This window comes from Stegodyphus dumicola, chromosome 6, assembly GCF_044657685.1.
Source record: "Stegodyphus dumicola isolate Sdum_Otavi_A_Nest chromosome 6, ASM4465768v1".
NCBI classification, from domain to species: domain Eukaryota; kingdom Metazoa; phylum Arthropoda; class Arachnida; order Araneae; family Eresidae; genus Stegodyphus; species Stegodyphus dumicola.
In genome coordinates this window covers 79,402,321-79,427,181 of record NC_140773.1, presented here as the reverse complement: position 1 = coordinate 79,427,181, position 24,861 = coordinate 79,402,321, and the positions used below count along the sequence as shown (strand labels likewise).

The window sequence follows — 24,861 nt, the reverse complement described above, 5'->3', positions numbered from 1 at the left end:
CGGAAGGTAAGGTAGTGACTGTACTCACTCAAGAGCACTCAGCTCAGTACATGTGCTGTGGTTTGTAACAGCAACAGTACCAGTCATGTTGGATCGCCTACTAGATTTTTCAAAATTGCTGAGACAAATGGCAACGAGAAAAAGGTTATATTAAATTAATAGTTAAATAATTAAGAGTCAGTGCATTAACAAACATTTACAACAAACATTTTCCTCAAGTGGCAATATAATGACACGAAATCTGCTTAGTGAAAACAATGAAGACCTTTTTGAAAAGCCTATTTTAAATAAAGCTAATTTATCCGCATATGAAATAAATTCTAAATTTGGATAATATTTTACTACATTCTGGGTATGATTTAAATTAAACCCTGACATTTTCTTTTTTTTCCCTGCGGGATGCATATTTTAATCCATCATCTTTGAATAATTCACAAAAAATTCACGAGAATCTTTTTTTGTCCCTCATACAGGTAAAAATAAAAGCAAAGGAATACATAAAAAATACATTTTCCTTGAAAAGAATATGCAATTCATAACAGCATCTCGTTAAGTACTGCTCTTTCAAAGCTTATATCACAATTTCCGTTTATTTATAACCCGCATTCAGCATATTATGTCTAATAAAATTCGTTTAATTTCATTAGAGAAATGCATACTTTTCCATTCTCTCGACCTCCAACGTATGACATAGAATACTGAATAATAAATTAATATCAGAGTGATTTACTCTTGAAAATCGCGGAGTTGCTTATTTGTGAAAAGAACAATGATACGTTTATTGTATTCAGGTGCTAAATGCTTTTGCCTACATTACCGTTTACTGCGCGGCGCATGACATTCGGCATTGTTTTGTGTATGCGACACAAATTACGGTGATGTCACCGTACCGGTTCCAGCTCGTAGCGAATAGAAATCGAGCAGGGGAAAATGAAAAATTTTACGTTTACTTCGCACGCCAGTTAAGTTTCAATTCCGCTGCGTTGCGTTGGGGTAGTATTTCTTGCACGTGTTGTGTTTTAGTTAAGCTTTTTCCGAAGATTGATGGATTGTTGTTAGTATTCCTTATCAGTTCGAATCAATTTGAATATGGATTCTTTACTTAAAACTTAATCATGACGGTTGGTGGTAAGTAAAAAGCGACATTTTGTTGTTTTATGCATTATAATATACCTGTGATAAATATGATATCTTACGACGTTTTGTAAACACAAACTGCCAGTTTGTCTACAGTTTTTAAGTTACAGTGCAACGGGAAATATGATATATTACGATGCTTTGTAAACACAAACTGCAAGTCTGTCTTAAGATTTTAAGTTACTGTTGAACGGGATTCACGCATCGCTGAGTATCAATATCGATATGCAGCGATTCTTGATTGAGCCTACTTAATATTTTTGTTTTTTGATTTGCTGAATTATTTTTTTTACCCTTCTGTCTGTATTTTAATACTTCTATTTATATTCTATTCTATTTGTATTTTACTTTAATTGCATTTTCCATGCACTTTAATTTATGTATAAAACAGAAGTGAAAATTCAGAAATAAATTAAAATTTCATTAACTGTGCGCCAAAAGCTACGAGAAATAATTTTTTTTATCCCTCATGGTTAGCATACCTAGAAAAAATTGAAGTGGGAGGTAGAATCTTGTCAATGCTATAAATTTAAAAATTGGAATGAGCATGAAAAATTGTACCTCTTCGTGAGGTAAGCAAACCGTAATTTCAGGCAACCGCTTTTATGAATTTATACTGAGAAAAAATTAAAGCATGCATAATGTTGCAGAACATAAGTTCATTCCAAAGACAAATAAATCTACAGCACAGCGGTTAATATAAGTCGACATATAATGCTGACATATTTCCCTTTTTATTTGTATATATTAATTTATCTATATGCTAAAATTTTAAAGGTTTTTATACTTTAAGATTGCAATAATTTGGTGATATTTTTGTGACATAATGGGTCAAGTGACAAAATAAGCGAAGCTGTTCGCCAAACAGCAAGTATGTACTAGAAGTTTGGTAAAAATGTTCACTTTCGTGTTAAACATTGCTGATTCTCTAAATTATTTCACAGTTGAACTTCAGTATTAAATTTTTCGATTAACACTGAAGATTTGAAATTTAAATTTTGCATTCAACAGCTGAGGTATGATAAGTTTTATAATACTGGAAATAATATCATGCATGAAGTACTTCATTTTTATCTGTTGTTTGATTTTTAACTGCAGTAAAATAATTAGGTTTTAATTCAAGCCGATATAAATTTATGATACTTATTTGCGGGACACAAAATTTCCTGATATAATCTATGCACTCTAAAGTGTTTCTAGATAGACTTTTCTCTTTCGATTTAAAACTTGATTGAAAATAAGAACAACTATTACCTATTCCTGTGAAGTTCTATTAAAATAATCATATTTATTACTATGATAATTTACGGAAATGTTTTTCAGGACACCGAGAAAATTACTTGATGCAGCATATGCAGTCTAAAGTTTTAGCATAAATTGAACTTTTTCTTTCCATCTAAACTTATGAAGGAAAACATGACCAATTTATTTCTCTCTTCGCTATTAAGTTACAATAAAATAATCAGATTTAATTAAAGATAAGGGTACTATTCGGTTTCGAGGGCCGTAAAAAATCGCCAAACTATTGTTGATGCCAATGCTGCCAAAAATAATTGCGGCAACCTTAACGCAAGAAAGGAAGTGTAATAGTAAATAACTATCTAAGAATGATATTTTAATCTAGATGAAAGATTAATTTCATATAATACTTTTTTTATTATAATTTATATGAAAAAGGCTAAACATGACTGAATGGAAGCGTAATAGTAAATAACTATTTCAGATCATTATTATAATTTATATAAAAATTGCTAAACATAAGTGAATGGATGCCTGCATCGCTATTTCGCTACCGACTTATGGCTAAAGCATCATTTCATCTCGTTGGTTGTTCAAACGTAATTTTCTATAATGAATGAAAATATTTGAAAATATTCTCGGTAAAGAATCGCCCACTTATTTGTTTGCCGCTTTTTACAAGGGTAAAAACTATTGGATTTTTGTCAATTTTCTTTTACTTTTCAAGTGAAAATAGGTCGATGTGTACATAGATAAAGCCAAGGGTGTGCGCAGTGCCATTTTTGTGCAATTCTGGGATTTTTTTTTAAGTGAAAATAGGTCGATGTGCACATGGATAGCGAGTATGTGCAATTTTTAAAAACGCGTCACAACGGATGATTCTGAACTTTACCCAAAATTCTATTGCTGACTTTTCGTCATGGGCAATTCCCAAATTGTTAAATCCGTAGGATATTAAAGAAGGATTTAAAATCAAAAAAGGATTTAAAAATTAAACTAGTATTTCAATGGCGTCTTAAGAAATATAAAACTATATAAACTTACTCGATCTGAAATCAGCGCTGTTATCAGCTAGATTTGGCGCGCTGTTAAATGGACGCGTTTGCTAGATTTGGCGATTTTGCGCATACATTTTCGCTGTAATTTTTTACGGTCCTCAAAACGGAATAGTACCAAGATAAGTTTACAGCAATTTTTTGCAACGACATATGTACAATAAAGTGATAATATTTAAATTGAACTTTATATTTAAGACTTCTGGTTGAAAAAATTATGTAATTCTCTTTCTACCTGTTTGTTGATGCTTCTAAAATTTTGAAAATTCAAAATATATTAAAAGGCTCTTAGAAATGAAACTATTTCAAAACTTTTCAAGGCATTCGGGCTCTTATTTTCAATTTCGACAAACTATGTATGATGATTTACATAACTGTGCGTTCGCTTTATGCAAGTGTTATAGCATTTTCTGCTTTAAAATATTTGAGTTAATATCAGCTATGGCTTTTACGAAAGTAATTTTAATATGGCAAAGGGATTTTTTTTTGTTAGACATGTGCTTTTTTACCATTATATTTGTATTACTAATTTTTTTCACTATTACATTATTTTTCTTTTTTACTTTTTAGATATTTCTTATTGTAAAAATTTTTACAGTGCAGAGATGTTTCAATTTTCAACTTCAGAAATTGACAGAAACTTGTCAAATGTAAAGTGAACAAAATAGGATCTGCATATATATATTCAAAATATTCATTATTGTAAAATATTAACTATTGATTATTATATTATTAAGAATTGATTATTTTTAGAATAAACATACATATACAGGGTGATTCAGAATTCGTCATCAATATTTGGTGGGGAGGTAGGGAATAGGAAAAAGATTTCACATAGCGCATATATCATGTAGTAGGGCAAAATGACCCCAGTTCAATGATGGAAAGAACACATAAAAAGGAAGTAGTAAGGAAAAAACATTTATTTTCTTATATGTAACATTTCTTTGCATCGGTTTTACAGACTTACGAGAGGTACTCGAACTACTGATCATGTGCTAGAATGCATGACTCACAAAGGCATTACCTGGACAATCGGACCTTCTGGAATATGCCTGGCATTTACATGCATATCTGCAAGTTTATTCCACGTATACCAGTTCATGTTACTTCTGCAAAGTCACCTAGTCGAATGATGACTGGCTGCACTCGTCAAACAGCTGTGCTTATGTATGGACGTTGTGTACACACATCGCCCTCTACACCACCATGCGTTTAGTCTGCGCCCATGCTTTCTTATGTGAAATCTTCTTCTTTTCCTATTCCCTACCTCCTCACCAAATATGATGATGAATTCTGCACCAAAGTGCACCTTAAAAAGACATTCTAATCATGCGCTTTTCGTTACGTACAAATGAATTTAGGGAGGTATTTATAACTTACATTTATTTGGTTGCCTTACTTAATTCTATATATTAATATCAGCGTAAAATCCAGCTTTTTAAAACAAGTTATGGGACGATTTGTGTTCCATAAAAGCAACTAATACTGTCTTATATACCAACTAATTAACTAACATGGGTTGGTCAAAACTAGATTTGATTTACTTAATCAAGGCAAAGCACTCGAGGGTACTTAGCCTAAAGGGGAAGGATGTCTTCGTGGAGAACGTTCTGAAGAAATTATCGCGCATACCCGTTGAACATGAGGAAAGCTACGAAAACTACCATATAGCCACCCCGTTTTCCTGGAGCAGAATGGATGTCAAACTACCAGTGTTCGGTGAATTAATCGCTCGCCTACTGACCGCCGTTTTAAATTAGACAATTGTAGGAATTTATATTGGCGTAAATTTCTAATAAATCTGTAGTGGCTTCAGAGGTGAAATATGGTGATGAATTTTGACTCACCCTGTATGTATATTTTAATAATTAAAATATTTATAGATTAAAAAATTAGTCTTTATTTTTTAAAGCCAAAATGCAATGCACTTGCTTAATGTTCCGTTAAAAAACAAGTAAACGTCAAATTACGCAATTAATAATAAATGAATTCTTGCACTTTTCAAAATAAATGTTACAAAACGGTACTTCTTTGCCATAGCGGCTTCTAACCATATTTTCTTCAAAAAAATAAAAGTTCTGGCAGAGTGGTTAGGTTCAACAATTAAAAAAAAAAAATATTCTTTGTTTTCTCAGCAAATCCCGTCATACACCCACTAGGAACGGAAGGATACGACCAACGTCGTTTTTTGGACGCGAAAACAGACTTTCGTCAACTTCAAAAATGTTAGCGGCACCACCTATTTTAACTAACTGTCTAGATATTAATGCATGGCCACAGATTTCCTTTAGTAACTGTTCCAATCAATTGGTGGTAGGAGAAGGATGGGTGACCCTCGAATTACCCCTTAGATATTCTGCTTTAGAACTGAGACGGAATTGCTAATTTGGCACAAGACTATACCTGTATAACCCATTCATGAAATTCTGGTGGTCCACTTCCACAAGTACTACTTGTTTCTCACTTTGGTTAGAAAAGGCTTCTTTCTTATAAGACATCTTCTCAATACTAATATAAGCAGTGACTTCGTATAAAATGAAAATTTATACTATGATTTGAAAACTGATACTATAAAGAATACCTATATAAGCTTAATGGGAAATTATACAAGAAGACAATACTACTTCAAACATCACTTCACTTCTAAATTATGAAATCTTAGTAGATGATTTTTTCCTTCGTCCGTACGTTTCACATCTTCGACGGCAAGAAGGATTTGTCACTTGGTTTCACACCTTATTTACGCATAACCGAATTACGTGTTACGCTTCATAATGCAAATTTTTAAATACTATATAATAAATATATAAATCTTACGTCCTTCCTGACGCTACTGCCCACCAGCGGCCGAGCGGTAAAGTCGCTGAAAACTGGTAGTTCGGTCCGAGGTTCGAATCCCGCGAACGGGCTGGCTGCATGGGCGTTTTCCCCATGTGTAACGTGTATACGAGCCAGTTCCCCTTAAAGTCCTCCACGAAGGCATCCCTCCCCTTAGGCAGTAGCCCTAGTGTGCTTTGCCATAATAAATACACCAACATACACTCCTGACGATACTCTCACAATTGAGAATAGTCAAATTCCCCACCACCTACTCGGATTATCTCCTGGTGTATCACGACTCTATCTGCTACAAGGGCAGAGTGTCTGTTATCTTTTATCCACTAGCCAATATCTCCTACGGGGAACATATTTCATGTACCATTCCTCCTCAGTCTCGGCTAAATTCTTGTGAGAAGTACTGCTTAAACAGTAGAGCCCCAGAATAACACTGTAGTAAACAATGGTGCATAGTTTTCCATACGGCTTAGCTTCATTTTGGAATAATGTTTCGCGCTTTTACACGAATTCTATTATGCAAACTTCATCCGCCATTGAAGACCGATTTTAATTATCAGTTTCGTCAAGCAACTGCTATTAACTTAGATTAACTAAAGATGAACATGTCACACGATGCGGCTTTGTTGTCTTCTAGCCTCTCAAGACTTCTGCTCGCGTTTCCAGCTCAGATGACCAAGTCTCTCCGATCTATTGCTGCATCCAGTGTTTGCAGCTCTTAAAAGGCAAAAGCGCCTCATTGTTCCGTCATCAGTTCCCTCGCCATGAACCTCATCTAAGGATTTTTCAAAAGTCAGGCCCTAAATGGAACTCGCGTGTACGAGCCAGTTTCCCTTAGAAAGTCCTCCACGAAGGCATCTCATCCCTTAGGCAGATAGCCCTCGAGGCTTTGCCGTAATTAAATAATCTAACCTAACCGGGACTCTTTCAGGATCTAGCAAGAGCAGGTCGATTTTCATTCTGAAACCAGAATAACCTATAAAGCATCAAAGCATCGTTAATAGAACCAGAATTTTACTTCTCATTTCTACCTATGTTTTTATTACATGACACGACACGGATAACTGCTCAGTCAGAAAATAAAATATTTTTTGCAAACTTCCAGATATCTATATTTAAAAATAGGAAAGATATATTCCGCAACATTTATATTTTTTTCAAAAAGGGAAAAATATTACCCTACATTAAATTTATTTTATAATTGCTTATAGCACTTCATTGATCATAAATGGGAATTTTCTTCCCCTGAATGAGCATGCGTAAAGCTTCTTACGATAAAATGCATCTAATTAATAGAGGTATGTAAAGACTAAACATTTAAAAAAAATTTTCATACATTAGTGGATTTTTTTTTTCATTTCTCTGGGATATTAATTTTGAAAATGTATGAGCGCTGCTAATTTCTGCAACGAAACCTTTTAGCTAAGTAGTTTACTGCATCTTTGAATGAGTTATAATTTAACTTTTTTAATTATGTCTTAACATATATATTTTAATTATATTAATAGTTTCTATATAACAATAAAATTTACGTACGCTCTCAGATTGTTCCAGAAAGGAATTCGTTAATTCAAATTTTTAGAATAAGAAATTTTTATGTAAAAATATTCTGAACATGCAGATATCCTATTCGGTCATTTTCACAGTTATAGTTTGGTTTATATATCTATAAGGTAGAGAGTATTACGATTGTTAATTTAAAGTTAAATATCATATACGCTTTTCTAAATTAATGCCAAATTACAGGCAGATAGTCCTCATACCCTTTGCCGCATTTAAAATAAGCAAACTTTGAAAAAAACACTCGAAAATATCGCGAAAAGACCATTTTTGGAGACTTGTTGAGAGAAAGAAGCTGATGTACTCGTTTACATGACAAAACTTGCCCAATCAGTGGCCGAGTTTAAGGCCATTGAATATTATATTTTGACACGGTTTCAATTCGGGCGAACAGATTAGCTGCCTGGTTGGTTTTTTTTTTTCTCCCTATGTAACTTAAATGCGAGTCATTTTCCCTTAGAAAGGGATCCACGAAGGTATCTCTCCAGTTAAGCAACTAGCTTTTGAATTCTTTGCCATATCCAAATAACTTAACCTATGTAAATACCAAGCGGCTAATGCATTCAGCTGCCAGGAGTCTAAATTGTAATGGATTTACTAGTCTTTCTCAAATTTAAGCTATTAGCCTAAGGGAAGTGATGCCCAGCGGATGATGGACTTTTAAGAGAAATTAGCTCATATTCATATTATAACTGAAGAAGAAACGCCATCACCAGAAACAGAAAATTCGTTGAATACACAGAAATTGCGTGAACTTTTTTAAAGCATGAGAGATTTAAAGCCAGGATAATCGTGCAAATCCTAGGACACTCCTACGAGACCAGGTTTGAAAGTTTTTTTATATAATTTTGTCTTATGCACTTGAGTTCATTTAAGGACCAAAATATTGTTATTACCTATGGACGTAAGAAAAGCATTTCCTTCAAGTAACATCGCAACGAAGCACCTGACAGTCTTATGCTCTGTTGTATGATTTATGATCACAGTCAATTTATTACAGTACCTCTATTTATTTAAAAAATATAGCACTATTAGTAGCTTCACGATTTAAAAATCCATCATTGTTAGCAGACCGTGGACTGATGTAGGAATAATCGTTCCAAATGGATAAGTTAAGTATTAGAAGAACTTCTTTTTTAAGAATTTTTTCTGACCTGTCAAAAGCTGATAATGTAATTATTAGTTTAAAGATCCCTTAAACATATTAAAAATTTGTTGGCTTTATACATTGCCTATCAGATAACTATGTGTGATAACTATGTTAGTTCTAATATTCATTAAATTTGTAAGTGAACGTGTAAAACGGGAACGCGAACTATTTTCTTATAAAACTCCTGCACGAAGGTATCTCTTTCCTTAGGCAGATAGCCCACCCGAGCTTTAACCATAATCTAATTAATCCGATCGCCAAGCGATTATTTAATGAAAGATATGGGCTTCTGTAAGAAGTTGCTCCTATATTAAATAAACAAATGTACATTCAGATTTGAAAAATTTATTATGGAATATATTATATCAAGCCTCAAAATTTATGTGAGCAAAATTTCAGAAAAAAAAAGGGGGCTTGGTAGGCGTGGCTCAAAAATAATTTTTAGATTCGACCCCCAGCAAAATTAGATCGAAAGTTGTTAATGGTTACAAACGAAACTGGAAGATGTCTCGTTTATTTAACTAGACTCTTCTCCATTTCGCTTTCTCAACCCCGTTCCACCAACCTCAGTTCTTAATTACTGTTGTTTGAGAAGTCGAGCAATCCTTTTATTTTTCGGGCAATTATGTTTAATTTAAAATTAGGCAAAACTCAAAGTTAGACTGACATTTGCTGTAAAGAAATTTATTTATTTTTACTACATTGGAAAAAAACAGATCTGGACTTTTCTCGATATATCTATTACAGTTTTTATATGAGGCCATCAATGGCAGAATAAAAACGTTGTTACCTGATCCCGAGTTCGATTCCATATTAAATGGTTGGCTGTATACAGTTTTTATGTTTAAATATTATTGAAAAGTTAGTTTTTATAATTTTGTGATGGAATATTTTATATTACTATTTGTTTAATTATTCTTTTGATTAAACTACTTGATTTATGCGTAGAAATCTAAGTAATATTTTATGAGCTTACTCAACATTTTGAACAAATGTAAGGGCAGGAATAATGTACCTTGTAAAGCAATGCCCGAGAGCGTAGAACTACAGAAAACCACACAGAGCACAAAATTAGCTACATTAGATTTAATTTCGGATGGTGGAATGACTTAGCTGCACAGCAGAACTCTCTAGTAGTAATATAATTAACAATCAAGTTTCTTTTGCAATGTTCTTCATGAAGACTTCTCTTTATCAGGCAGACAGCTTCTTGTGGTTTAATGATGTTTAATGCAATATAAGACTGAGCAGCCCTGGTTTAGAGTCGACTTTTTACTTTTGGAAATATAGAATAGAAAATTAATCTAAAAGAAATAAAATCTTGTAGCAGACAGAATGTTTACTTCATGATATAAAAAGTAAAAAGATGCAGATTCGGTTAAACAATGAAAATTATTCCCGTTGTAGAATTACATGTGCAAAACAATTTTCTATTTCAGAAAAGAGTTGATGTTTCAAAGTAAATATTATAAATGAGAAGTTTTTAACGTGTAGCATTCTTTTCATTTACTGTTTATTAAATAACTATTACTTTGGAAATATATTTCTTATGTTTAGGAAACGTCTTACCACAATCAAAATGACCTGAACACGAAAGTATATTTTCCATTTGGAATTATAAAGTTGTTCAATCATTTTTCTAGAAAAAACTCTTCGACACATGTTTTGTCGGAAAAAACTAAAAAATAGTTTTACTTGGAAAGTGACATTTGGAGGGATATAAACTTGAGAGGGCGCTGAGAGGCGACAGCAGGAATTAATTTAGTTATCCTTTGCTATTGGATTGCGGTATATTAAAATCTCCTTTTAAGTGTAACCTGTGACATAAATTGTATTCAACTTACTGATAAAACTAAAATTTGGCGCTCTTTCTTTGAGAATAAAACTAAGGAGTTTGAATGTAAAGTTGATACATAAAATGACCATGAAGCGCATACTTTTACATGGAATTTTTTAAGGGTTTTTTTTTTTTAAGGGTTTGTTAAGGGTTTTACTAATTGGCTAAAAGGTAAGACCGTTTGGCCAATTTAACCGTAACTGAAATCGGGAGGAATTGGCTGACTTACGTGCATGCTTTCATTGTTTTTTTTTTTTCTATGTGTAACGTAAATATAAGCCTTTATTGCTTAGGTAAACCTCCACTGAATTGCAAATATTCTTGGATTTGTCAGTCATTCATAAATTGCATTTTAAACTGCCAGATAGTTTCTTTAATTTAAACTTTTGGTGTTTTAATATATTTTATGCTTATTGCAACTTGAATTGAAACACAAATATAAGCCTTTCGCTCCCAATGGAGGCAAACATTTTAAAATTCTAACAGAAAAACTTTAGTCGATTTAAAAAAAAAAAAAAAAAAAAAAAAAAAAAAAAAAAACCTTTACCCCACTATTCCTGGGAAACTAATCTTAAGTAAACACATCAGATTTCATTAAAACTGGTACACTTTATACAACTTACGTATATATTTTTAAAAAAATTCAACATGAGTGAAAAGTAGATTGTGAAAGGGTTCAAATAAGAGCGAAATTATTGCCTAAATATTTGCATAAACTCATTATATTATTAAAAATGAGATGAAAAAGTATGTTTAAATATTAACGAATAAAAAATTGTTCAATAACTTTCATTACATAATTGTTGCAACTAAGAATTGGATAGATTTATGTACGAGAAAACCTACTTAGGTTATCCACTAAGAAATGTTGTATAAAATAAGCTGTTATTTTTTTCAGCGAAAATAAGTTTTGAAGAAAGGAGGCTTCCTATACCAAGTTTTTAATGCTTTGTTACGTATTAATCTGATTTAACAATCCTTCTTAGAATAATTACGAGTCTCTAGGTCATTTCAACCTTTCCTCGTCGCTGAAGCGAGGCGACGCCTTCTGTTTTACGAAGAAAAACCTGCAACTGTGATGCAACGTGCCAAAATTAATGGCCATTGTATCTACACGTTCAACGAAAACAGGAAGTTCTCCCCAGAATCACATTTTGTCTCTCATTGACATACCGAAAGGTTACCTACAAAATTGTCACAGAATAATGTTCTTCTCTTAGTTACAGCAACACTGCGAATTAATACATTTCAGAATTATTTTGTTTTAAAAGAAAATCTCATTCGAAATCGAAACTGGTTCCTTCTACTTTGTCACTGTAAGTGTAAATGTCACTGAAGGGAAGCGGGAATGTCGACCTTGAATTTTCAAAGCCTTGACTTCCTATTTGCCCCAATTATCTACGGTCGTTTTCGGTTGCAGTTAAAATGCGATTTAAAGCAATTGTAAAATTCTACGAGCGAGTCGGAAATTGCGTTAGTGTTTGAGGGACTACACAGACTTTCAAGGCTTTTCTTTTAGCCTCGTGTTAGGCTGTTCTCTACTTTCCAGCGTGTTAACTGCAGAAAACAAGGGTTTCTTTCTTGGGAAAAAAGAATACCGTTTTCGTAGAGTTCCTGCATACTTTTACTGTTTTTCCTGATCATGGGAATAAATTAAAAAAAAAAATAATAATAAAAATAAATAAATAAAATAAAATAAAATAAAATAAAAAAAACTCTACATTCCTCAGAAAAATAAAGTTTCCTTAGATTTTATACTTATGCGTATGTCTGTAATAATTTCGGAAGTAAGAAAGATATCGCATTGTATATCATTGTATTGATATCGCAAAGAGTTGTATTAAACAATGAAGAAAATTATATTCTGTTGGTCATAAAAATAATTAATACGATAACTTTAAGAATAAAATTAATATTCAGTATGCTTTTTAGTATGCTGCATTAAGTTAGTAATTTAAATATACTCAGTAATTTTCCTGAATAATTTAATAAAAATATTATTTCTATTAGTCAAACTTTTAAAAATATGGTAACATAGCTTTAATGTCATGTCATGTTTTTAAAAGTTTGACTATGAGAAATAACGGCTTTATTTTTACATGGTTTTTATAAACTGAGTTTCATATTTAATTCGGTTCATGGGCATTCATTGTTCATCCCCATTTACTGATTTTATTTTCTTGAACTTTTTTCATGCATATCTACGATGCCAATATAATATTTCAAAGGAACTTTTTAAAAATTCGAACTCTTTCATTTAGTAATGAATTTTTTTCACGTATCCCTTATTCAACGATTAATGCAAATATTGCAGAATTTTGATTTTTATATTATCAGATAGATCTAAAAATAATTTTGAAATGGAGAATTTACTTTGGAATTAGTTTAGCGAATTTTGGTGGATTTTTCAAAAAATCATTCAAAATAATTGGAATTATTGTACTTTCGCAAACAGTGATAGGTTTTTAAGTCAGAAGATTTAAGTTTGATGAACAGACTTACCATTTTAAATAACGATGAGATCGGATTTCTAAATGAAACAAAATTTAAGTAAATTGAATGTAAAAGTGCATCATCAGATGCACCGGCAAATAAAGGGGAAAAAAGGGGGTGGGTGGGAGGGAGGGGAGCTAGAGAGAGATAACGGGAAGGGGGAAGTATTTCATTGCCAACGCTGATTGGAAGGAGTAATGTTTCTACTTTCCAGAGACAATCATTTGCTATGTTTATAATTTTTCCGCATGGTAAAACAGTATGAAAACATGTGAGAAACATAATATATAATTATATGTAATTTTTCAGTTACGCGGTTAAACGCACAAAAAACAATTATTTTATTTATAATATTCTCAGTCATGTCTGACTAACAATAAAAGCCTAAGGTGTCATATGTGAATTTTATTGGGTTATTAATAGGGTTTAGGAACAACAGAAGAAATAGTATAGAAAGGAGATGTATAAATATTCTCTTTGATGATTTTCGTTTAAAATGCACCATTGTTAGCAGACCAATATTTTCTTTAAAATCACATTTAATGAAAGTCGTTAATTACAGCTAAAAAATCAACTTTTACCTTTTAGTACACTTAACTAAAATTATAATTAAAAAGTTATTTTTTAAATATTTTTAGATAACTTTTGTTATTATATCTCATCTCTCCTGTTCAGGTTAAAGTTAATGTTGTTAATTAGCAGTTAACAGCAGTCGTAAGTAATTTAACTCCAAACAAAACTTTTGCATAATTTTTTCTTTCATCGCAAGTTTTTTTTTATTTTAACAAGCTTATAAAATGAGTTTCATATTTAGATCTTTGTCTGAAACAAATTGTTGGCAATATTTTATGAGAACTCGGAAAATGGGCACAATGAATCATGTAACTGAAACCTGCAGACACTTTTTCAAGCCGTAAAGAATAGATCTGAAGTGTGTCTATTTACCAGAAAAAAAGGGGATTACTTTTTCCACTGTCGAAGCCTACTGGCTGTCAAGCGGTAAAATTTCTGAAGTAGTTGTAGAGGTAAAAGTAAAGGAAACAGCAGACCGTCATAATAAATCACCAGGGTTTACTCCCACTTACTTACCTTCTTTTCCTATTTAAAACTGTGTTGTTCCACACCACAGAACCATCTTCTGCTATCTTCAGCGGCCCACCATCCCAGACAATAAGACCTTAATATTTGATACATTGAATGAAACAAATGCATTATAATAGACTAACAGTATCAAACTGAGCTAACTGAGTTTGTACAGGGCTGTTAAACTTTCAATCAGTTAAAAAGAATTACGCTTCATTAACCAGTGATATTTACTTTTAGGCTTTGTACTGAAATATGCATCTATATTACATACACAGTATTAATTTTTTTCTTAGAATTAATTGATTTATCAATCTGTGTTCGATCTGGTTCGTACTCTAGCGAACGGGCTGGCTGCATGAGAATTTTCTTGGATTTTGCCCTGTAACGTGGTTTCTTGGTTTTTGCCCATGTAAAGTGGATACCAGTTTGCCTGAAAAGTATCCTGTACAAAAACGGCATTCTTTCCTTTAGGTAGATAGTCATCACACGTTTTACCATACTCTAGATAGTCCCGTACTCCAACCGTACTCTAGATAATAAGTCCTTTTCCTTTATGTTTCCTTCACAGCACAGGAAGCACCAAATACTTTTTTACTTCTTACCGATCTCTTGGCTCTTTAAACCCAGAACGGTTCTTGTTCATTTATTTAGCTATGCTTTCTCTTGAATTATTTAATTTCCCTTAACGATGATGTGGAGGTTATTGCTAATGTTAGCAAAAGTACTCCGTAAGCCAACCTCTTGGTCCAAATAGTTTTCTACAAAAAGATATGTGCCAATGTTACCTATGGGCTTATCTTAAATTAAATGCATTAATTCAATTATACTGGTGTGCAAAACTTAAGCAACAATGCAAATTTTAATCAGATAACCATGCAGTTGCAGAAAAGGGGTTCTTGCTATCAGTACAATGAACATGCAATTCAGTAGAAAGGTCATGCATATGCAAATGTCAGGAAAAAAACGTCACAGGCTACGTGATCGTACGCAAAACGCATGCGCTCTACTCGAGACTACCATAAAAGGAAGGACGGAGACGCAATTAAAGACATTCGCTGTAAGTACACGTGAAATATTTCGTGAAATATGGCTAGAAGAAATCATTTGGATGACTTCACGAGTGGAAGAATGATCGAAAAGCTGGAGGAGGGGCGTAGTGTGTCCAAAGTGGCTTAAGATTTCAAAGTCAACAAAAGTGTCGTTTCGCAGGCTTGGAAAGCCTTCCAAACCATAGGTACAGCTATTAGAAAGGTTGGTGGTGGCCGCTCCAGGACAACAACTGTATCAGGTAACCGATATATCGTTTTACAGGCGAAAAGATCCCAAAAATCAGTCAGCAAGCTCCACAGCTCAGCAACTGGGTGCAGCAATCGGCGACAATTGTCGTGGTTTACTGTGTCCAGACACCTTCACAAAGATGGACTATTCGCCCGCCGTCCTGAACGCTGCAACCCTTTGAAAGTTGGCCATCGGCGCCACCGTTTAGAGTGGTGCAAGGAGCGCAAAAACTAGGCATCTCATCAATGGAGTCGTATCTACCTTACGAATGGTGTGGTGTGGTGTATTTAATTATGGCAAAGAACACGAGGGCTATCTGCCTAAGGGGAGGGATGCCTTCGTAGAGGACTTTCTAAGGGAAACTGGATCGTATACACGTTACACATGGGGAAAACCACGAAAACACCCATGCAGCCAGCCCGTTCGCGGGATTCGAACCTCGGACGGAACTACCAGTGTTCAGCGACTTTACCACTCGGCCGCTGGTGGGCCCTCCTTACGAATGAGAGTCATTTTAGTGCCCCAAGCAATTCTCAACGCCAACTTATTTGGAGACAGTTAAGGACACGGTTTAATCTCAGTAACATCATGGAAAGTGACCATTACGGTATCCTGGAAATCTCGTCTGGAGAGGCATTATGCTGAACGGGCGGACAGAGCTCCACGTTTTCGACAGAAGTTCTGTAACCGGAGATCGCTATTGTCAGGAGGACATCCTTCCTTATGTGCGTCTGTTCCGTGGTGCGATTGGACCAGACTTCGTTTTTATGGATGACAATGCACGGCCACAGCGGACTCCTGCTGTTCAGAAGCTACTGAAAAGTGAAGATATCACTCGAATGGATTGTCCAGCGTACTCCCCTGATTTAAATCCCATAGAACATCTGTGGGCTGCTTTGGGAAGACGCCTTGAGGCACTGCTACATCCTCCGGCGAACACCCAACAACTGAAACAGACGCTGATTGAGGAATGGGCACTCACACCTCAAGATCTGTTGGACAATCTGGTGCTGAGTATGGGGAGACGGTGAGAAGCAACCATTGTAGTAAGGGGAGGGCATATCCCATACTAAGGAACATCTGCTTGTTGTTCTTCCTCTTATACAGGCAATCATGTGTAACGATACTATGAGTTCAATAAAGCCTGTTTTTGTTTAATTTCATACTGAGCGCCGCCTGAGATAACCACTGACCTAACTTTGTTGTAAAAGTCTTACAGTGTTAGTAGTCATCCTGGCAGAAGGGAAAATTTCCTCCGTGTAAGAATATACATATAAATATTACATGGGCATACAAGGCCTGTGAATAAGCATAGATATGTTGATTACAATCATTGTCTTGTACAAGTTACATATGACAGATACATAAAATCATTACAGCTATGTGTACATTTAGACATTATATGAATTCATATTTACAATACTTTTACTGAGATAATCAAAATTAAACTTGTAATTCATTTACACATTGACTGGATTTTCAATATCATTTAAACTGCTTTACAATATTATTTTTATCAAGTACATATAAACTGGATAGTAATATGCTTACATTACAATAGTTTTGCTCTTACAGTCCTGTTATTATTCTACGGGGTGAGCTATTTTCCTAGTGTTGATATTCAGTTGTTGTAGTATTTTCAATTGCTATTAAAATCATGCTGCGAAGATACAATTCTCAAGAGAGGGGGAGAATTTCTTAGAATCTTGCTGAGCAAAGCCTGATTACCTCCTCTATTTTAGTTTTCGTCTGCTTGTTGCCGCGGGTATTCTCTGCCCATTGCGGCCAGTATTCACTGCTTGGCATTTTTAAATGCAGTTTATTGGTTTGTGGGCAGTTGAAGAGGAAGTGATCTGCATCACCTACCGCACCACATTCACACAAATCTGTGAATGTGGTGCGGTAGGTGATGCAGATCACTCCTTAATTTCATACTGTATGCATTGTATTCATTTTTGCGCAATTATGCTTTCGTCATCGTTTAACTATAGAATGCTGTCTCTTATTTCTGAATTTCATGTCTCTCAGATAATATCTCGTGGATTTATGTCAAAAAGAACACCTGTTGCTTACGTTTTGCACACCAGTGTAATATTAATAAAAGCCTTGATCAGCATCGTGATTAGCGCTGCTGGTTGCACTGTCGTTGGTCTCGGGCTCGAATCGCAGAAAGGGCTTGGAAGTTCTTTGGCTATGAGGTACAGCGAGCCGTCTAGTTGCTTGGTGGGAGAAGATAGGTGCGAGACACTTGTACGCATTTTAAGTGTCATTCTTCTTCAATTAGAGAACTGGGCAAAGCTGTGCTGTCACCCATAAGGTGCCTAAAGCCTATGTCAACGGAAAGCGCAATTCTGCTTCCCTGCCACAATAAAATTCGTTGACGTGTTTTGTACGAATAAGTGACAAATCATTATCAATAAAAAGTGTTTAACATATTTCATTCTTTGTTTACTGAAATAATTAAGATATATTTAAATTTAGAACAATTTTAGCGCACTTGATATGAGTAGAACAGATATTTTTCGCCGTAAGGTAAGAAATAACCTAAAAATATTTTCACCTTGCTTTTTAAAAAGAATTTAAAAAAATATGCATAATAAAGATAATTTTTTAAATATTAAAAGTTAAAATTTTGAAAAAAAAAATACTTCTTTTCTCAAGAACACATACGTTTGCTTATTTTTCATACAAAGTAATTTTAACTTGGAAACAGGAATATATTGGGTTATTTATTCTTTGTTTCCCGCAAATTGCAGGATTTTTTTAAATACATTCGTACGCAATTCCTAAGAGAATTTGCCCATTGTGTAGAATTTCTGGAAAACTAATGGACAGATTTTTACCGAAATTTGGTATGAATATACATTTCTAACAGAGAAAGAGAGTCATATTTATTTTATGTACGCATGATCATAGGTACAGCTCATAGTGCAGAGATGTCCAAATTCCATGTTGCGATATCGAACTGAAAATGAGTCTAATAGGGGGCAGCCAGACAAATCGCGCAGCGTGACGGCATACTGGACAGGAGGCAATTGAGACGTCCCTGTGGCAGTCGATCCCACGTTTGCAGCTAGGCAGCTTTAAACTGTGGTATGGTTTTTCGAAGGCGTATGACGAGATGAAATTGCACTCCAAAGAGCATTCCAGGCATGCTCCATAGGATCAGGAGATCTGACTGACCAGTCCGCGCAGAGAATACCCCAACTTTCCAAATAATCGTCCATCAGCTAATCCTTATTTGGACGAGCGTTGTCGCTCATTAATAGGAACCCAGGACCAACTGCGCTCCTGAAAAGTCGAGTATATGGCTCTAAGGATGTCTTTTCGATATCTCAGATCTTTCGATTTTCGATATCTAGCTGTCAGGTAGCCTTTGTCAAACATATGCAGGAGTGTGCGGTCGTCCTACATAATGCCTAAACTAACCGTTACACCTCTACCACTGTAATATTACTTTTCCTTGATGAGAGAGGGTAGGTATCTTGTTCCAAGCTCTCCTCCAGACACAGGTACGCCAAGAATCAGTGTCCAGATTGATTCCTGAATCATCTGTGAAAAGCACGGTGCTCCACTTAAGTGTAGTCCAAACAAAGCTCATGTCACCATGCTAAAGGTACTCTCTTGTGGGCTGCAGTAAACGGGGCACCAACAGTGAGTCTTCTGGCATACAACCCTACCTCATTAAGTCTTCGGGTAACTGTAAACCGTAAAACTTGGGTTCTAGTGGAAGTTCTATTTAGCAATTTTGGCTCAATACATTTCGTAAAAAAAGACATAATTTGCAAATTATTTTAATTTTGCACACGAGTATTATATTAGAATATTCGTATATTAGAGTGTATATTAGAATATGCTTGTTTGCTTCTATTTAGAAAAACAGTGAATCTGTTTTGAGATTATCCACCCGTCCCATGATTTTGTTCTCTTATGAAGGTGATTATGTCTTAAAGAGTGTAAGTTCACTATCGACAATCATTTATGTTCATAGAAATATTGATAATTTTTCGTGACTGCCATGAAAAAGTTCAGCGTAATTACAAAAAATTTTGTACACCTGAAAAGGCTCCTGTTACCAGAGAATACTTAAATTTTCTTAGAAATAGTGACATTCCCTTTATCTGAACGTTAACTATTCTTCATTTCCTATTAGACGAAAATTTTTGAAATAGCAACTGTAATTTATTGAACATAATGATACGAATTATTGCAGATAAATACTGATTATACGCAATTAATATGAACTACAAAGAGTATGGAACTATAAAAAAGTTAAATTTATATTTCATTATAAAAAATGAGTATTAAAAAAATGAATTATAACTATACTGGTTTGTAACAGGGTTAAAGGTACCAAAAGAACTTCTCAGAGCATGCAGTTCTCAATAACCTTCAAATTTGCAAGGTTTCGTGATTCTGCTCTTTTCCTGCTATAATGAAAAGCAATAAATATTGAATATCTATTTTAAAGAGGGGGGAAAAAGAGCAATCGAACGCGATATTCATTTATATTGCATAAGGGATCCACCACAGCTTTGGATATATTGACGTATCTGAGGAATTACATAAACAAACTTCTAACGATTCTTCTTTTCTCTTTAATGATAGATTCAGGTACTAGACTTTTTTTCCTTCATGTAATTCCCTCCTATTTAGCTTTTTTTGGTCATCCATCATCCATTTTTTTCATATCATTATTAATAAAATTTTTACCCTAGCAAGGAATGAAACTTTTATATTTCATTTAATCGTATTAGTCGAATATGCGAAGTACGTAACAACCTAGGATTTTCGAAGTTGCTTTAACAAAAAAAGAGGAATTTGCATATTAGGCTGGTTAGTTTTATTTGGTTAATGCAAAACACGCGTTCTGTTCACAGCTTGATTCAAAACGATTTTCAGGTTTTTGGGAATTGCTTTAGCTACTGAAACTTCACGAAGAATGGAGCATTTAGTAAAGTGAGTCTCAGATGCTACTTTCTTTACTTGAGAAATAACACAGGAATGTTTCTCTGTTTAAGCCCAAGCTTCGTCAATGCACTTAATCAAAAGAATATTAGTCTCATACATAGAATTGTTAATTACTTAGAAAATTTCATTTGCAGTTGCTGTATCATAAAGAGATTCACAAAATAAATACTCTTCGGCAATTCGTTTATCTTCTTTGAAACGTATGTAACCGAATAATTTAACAAATTTCGTTATATCAGTACTTTCATCCAATTGCAATGCAAAATACTCACTGTATTTTATCTTTAGAATAAGTGTCTCTTTTACGGAATTTACCATTTCGTGAATTCGTCGACTTATCCTAGCATTTGATAACGGAATATTAACTTCCGACCATGAAGTTAATATAACTTCGGTTAATTAACTTCGGAACGTCTTCTTTCTGTTAGAGACTCCAATTCAACGTAAAAATGGTTCTGTTTGAAAATAGGAGCTCGGAAAGGGTGGCGTTATAAAATGTAGACATTCCAATAAATCGATCAACTCTAAAAGAATTAATGAGATACTATTATCTTTTTATAAGAAATTATTTTATATCCTATTAAATACAGCATACATTTCTATTACTCCTTTTAAAAACGTTTATGACAAATTTTGTTATGTCTAAGGCTAAAAGAATATTTGTGAAAATAAAAACTGATTATTTTGCTAAAGTCTATGAGTGGCTAGCGTGACCTTGATCAAAGCTCAGATGACATAAATTTACGACTGTTAGAGAAAAAACTTAAAATGAATGTTGAGGTATTTGATTTTTGAATTTAATAATTTTTTATTTGCCTACCACCTTTTTTCCTCTTGCGTACCACCGGTTGAGATTCGCTGATTTAGACGTTAATTTAGAAGCATGGTTTCAATTAACTTGCTTTTAGAACTGAACAAATTTGGAATCTTTCATTTAATAAAATATTACGACTCTACTCTTAAATTTATGCTTAAAAGTAAGTCACATGGATTTTAAGTTTTCTTCAAGCCAGTTATACGGATTTCGTTTTTCCTGAAAATTTTAGTAAGGTAGTGAACAAACCAATCGAGCATATTTTAGCTTTGTTAGCTACTCGATCAGTCGCGCAAAACAATTTAAAAAGAGCGGAGCTTTAGAATTTCCGATACACAGTCTCGGCCTTTTTTTTTTTTTTTTTTTTTTTTTTTTTGGCCGGTGCAATGTTGCCATTGCTCACTTTGAAATCGTTGAGTTTGTTCATCAAAAATTCGTTAAAGTTTTATAAAATAAGAAGTAGATAATAAAACAAGTTCCAAATTTGAGCTTCCACATGCCCATATTTAGAGTGACGAACTACGTTATTCAAAATTTGATGTCTCTAGGTATACCGTTGTTTTTTCACAACGCGAGAAACGTACATACAGAGTAATAATCAGTACCCAAATCTATGATTTTCTGCCAGTGTTTTAGTACGTTTTTCAAAGCCTTCGGCCCAGCAACTTGGTGGCCGCGAGTCCAAAAATAGATCAACCTCATTTCGGACATCCTCTGCAGAATGAAAGATAGCACCAGCAAGATGGAGCTGCAGGTGTGTGAAAAGATAGACGTCCGAAGGAGCGATGTCGAGGCTATTTGGTGAATGAGGCAAAAGATCCCATACGAGTTCGTACGGAGTTCAATCGGTGAATGCAGACAATGTGGTCTTGCATTATCTTGATGGAACATTACTTTTATGCGCCGGAACTCAGTTCTACGTTTATCCTTGACTGCAGTGTCAGTACGAACTAGCATCTCGCTGTACACTTTTTTCCAGATACTTTTTGTGGATAATAATACGCAATCTCACCAGATAAAATGAATGGTCGTTTTGTTAGTCAAATTGCGCTTTGCAACGCTGCCGATGGGGTCGCAGGGCGCATACCAAACCCCTTTTGTTGAAGTAAATGACGATCCGGTCCAGAATTTTGTCCTTGCATTGATATTCGATCAGATGAGAGCTCGAGCTCATCTGTCCTTATCTGCTTGTGATAGCTGATGGGGCACCTAGTGATTGAACACTTGTACGCCAAGTTTAATGTGATATATAGGGCGATTAATGGACATGGTACTAACGTCTAGCTCCTTAGCAAGCTCTCGAGTGGTTGTATACTGATCTTCTTCCACAAGTTCCGGCATACGGGCCTCATCAACATCAGTAGGCCGGTCAGAGCGCTTTGTTTCTTGAATGTCATAGTCCTTGTTTTTGAACTTTCGGTACTAAACTTTCACGTTATATGATATAACATTAGTACCTAAAGCTGTACTTTTGGTGACTTTCTCTAGCTGGCGTTTTGCAATAGAACTGGAAGTAATGATGGTTCTAATGTAGTAGTGTGATGGTTCCATTTCAGACACCTTGTATTTAATGATAAGGGTATTTGTTTTACACATTTCACCATACGGTGTTCGAAATCAAGTCTCTTTCTTTCAAATGCCAAAAATCGTTTGACAAAATATGATTAAACACCCCTGCGCGAACTGTTTGCGCAGACGATATTTGCCTTGGCGGGAATTTTTCGTTAAAACCCGATACATATTTAAGATAATAAAAATTCCAATGTTAAATATTGTACAAGCGCTTAGGATTAAATCACCTAGGACGAAGCATTAGAATATAGTATTAATGAGCATCATTAGAAAATTCTGAATAATTTATTTAGTAGGCTTAAATTACATATGATCTAGGAAGCATTGTAATTTACTTTATAACCTCTTGTCTTCACTGATAAATTCTGAAAGGATCATATAAAATTTCTCTTTTCTTATAAAATTCGAAGTTATAAAACCTTACCTTTTATGCAAAGATTATTTTTTATTTCATGTAAAATTTGTAACTATTATAAATTTTTAGCAATGAACGTATCAATTTATTGTCACTAGAAATTGTTAAAAATATTTTTTTTTTAATCCCATGCATTTCGTTTTCAGTATCGAAGCTAAATTCTACTAATGCAGAGTATCTTGCAGAGTTAATAAAGGAAAGAAGTAAGTAAATTATTTCTTTTTGTTGTCAAAATTAAAGAAATATATATATGTTTTTTCAAAATGCTAAATTTTTGTGTTTTCAAATACAAAATATTTCGGCATGACCGTCCATGCAGAAAGGTATTAGAACCTAAAATATTACTAAAGGCATGTTCGCTTATCACTTCTGTGCTTACTTTGTTATCTTAGTATCGTAAACGCTATGTTTAGCTTCTCATTTTCTATTTCTGTCAATTTTAATTCAGTTTATATGTTTGATACTCAAGTTAAACGTTTTGCATTTTACATACCTTATTTTATCTTTGGATTTTAGTTACAATAAATTATTTTAAGATTTTATTTGCCAAATTTAATGCATAAAAAGCAGTGTAATGAACGGGAAAATGCTTGAACATAACTTACATTTATACAGAGGATGTTTACACATTTTTAGAACGATTTTGGCGTCGTTTGATTAATATTCAAAATGTAAAAAGTACTTTTTAAATATTTGATATGATATTCTTTGTTTTGGATTTCGTGATTTCCATGATAGAAGGGCGTTACGTAAAATTTCCCAGGGGTACTGATTTCCATTCCTCTTCCACTACTTACCAGAATCCGTGAACCGTGGTGAGTTTGCGCTTAGAAATAATTATTTTCGAGAGATCAAAAGCATGATAGTTCACAGGCGAACCTTCAGAGAACTTTGTCAGAATACTTTAAAAATGTGTGTGTGCAGTACTAATATCAGTCTTCCTTTTCTTCAAGGAATGCAGGAGTACTTTTCAAAGTATGACTTGTTGTTTGTCTTGATGAAATTTCACTGTTTGAAAGTCACTGGGATAAAGAAATGGAATTTCTTCTTTAAATATAGGACATAAGACATTCTCTTGATACTATATTGAATTGATTTTAACAATTTTTTCTGCTCGTCTTACTTTTAATGTTCTATTTTCTGTTGTAAGAGAATCCTGGAAGAATCTTAAATCCCTTACGGAAACTTTTCTTTGCCATTGTCGAAACCATGATTGTATAGTTTTCCTCTTCGTTTCCGAAAATAAATAGACCTTTTCCTATTGCAGTCATTTAGGTAAGCTCATGCTTCATTAAGCTTCATTATTTTCTGCGTTGAGCCACATACCTAGCCAAAACCTGGTAAACATTTATGTTTTTAGTTTTTACAAGTTGTAAATCTTGGTTTATTATTTCACTTATTGTTGCTACCGATTAG

General features: G+C 33.9%; 1 protein-coding gene across 1 annotated transcript in view; it reads left to right on the top strand.

Moving 5' to 3' along the window:
• The first annotated feature begins 957 nt into the window (after positions 1-957).
• Positions 958-24,861, top strand: part of LOC118192539 (uncharacterized) — a 29,482-nt gene continuing 5,578 nt past the window's right edge. Inside the window, exons 1-2 of the mRNA XM_085818568.1 lie at positions 958-1,128; positions 23,592-23,648. Coding sequence (XP_085674694.1) covers positions 1,116-1,128; positions 23,592-23,648 — 70 coding nt within the window. The 5' untranslated portion in view covers positions 958-1,115. The remainder of the gene's footprint in view (positions 1,129-23,591; positions 23,649-24,861) is intronic.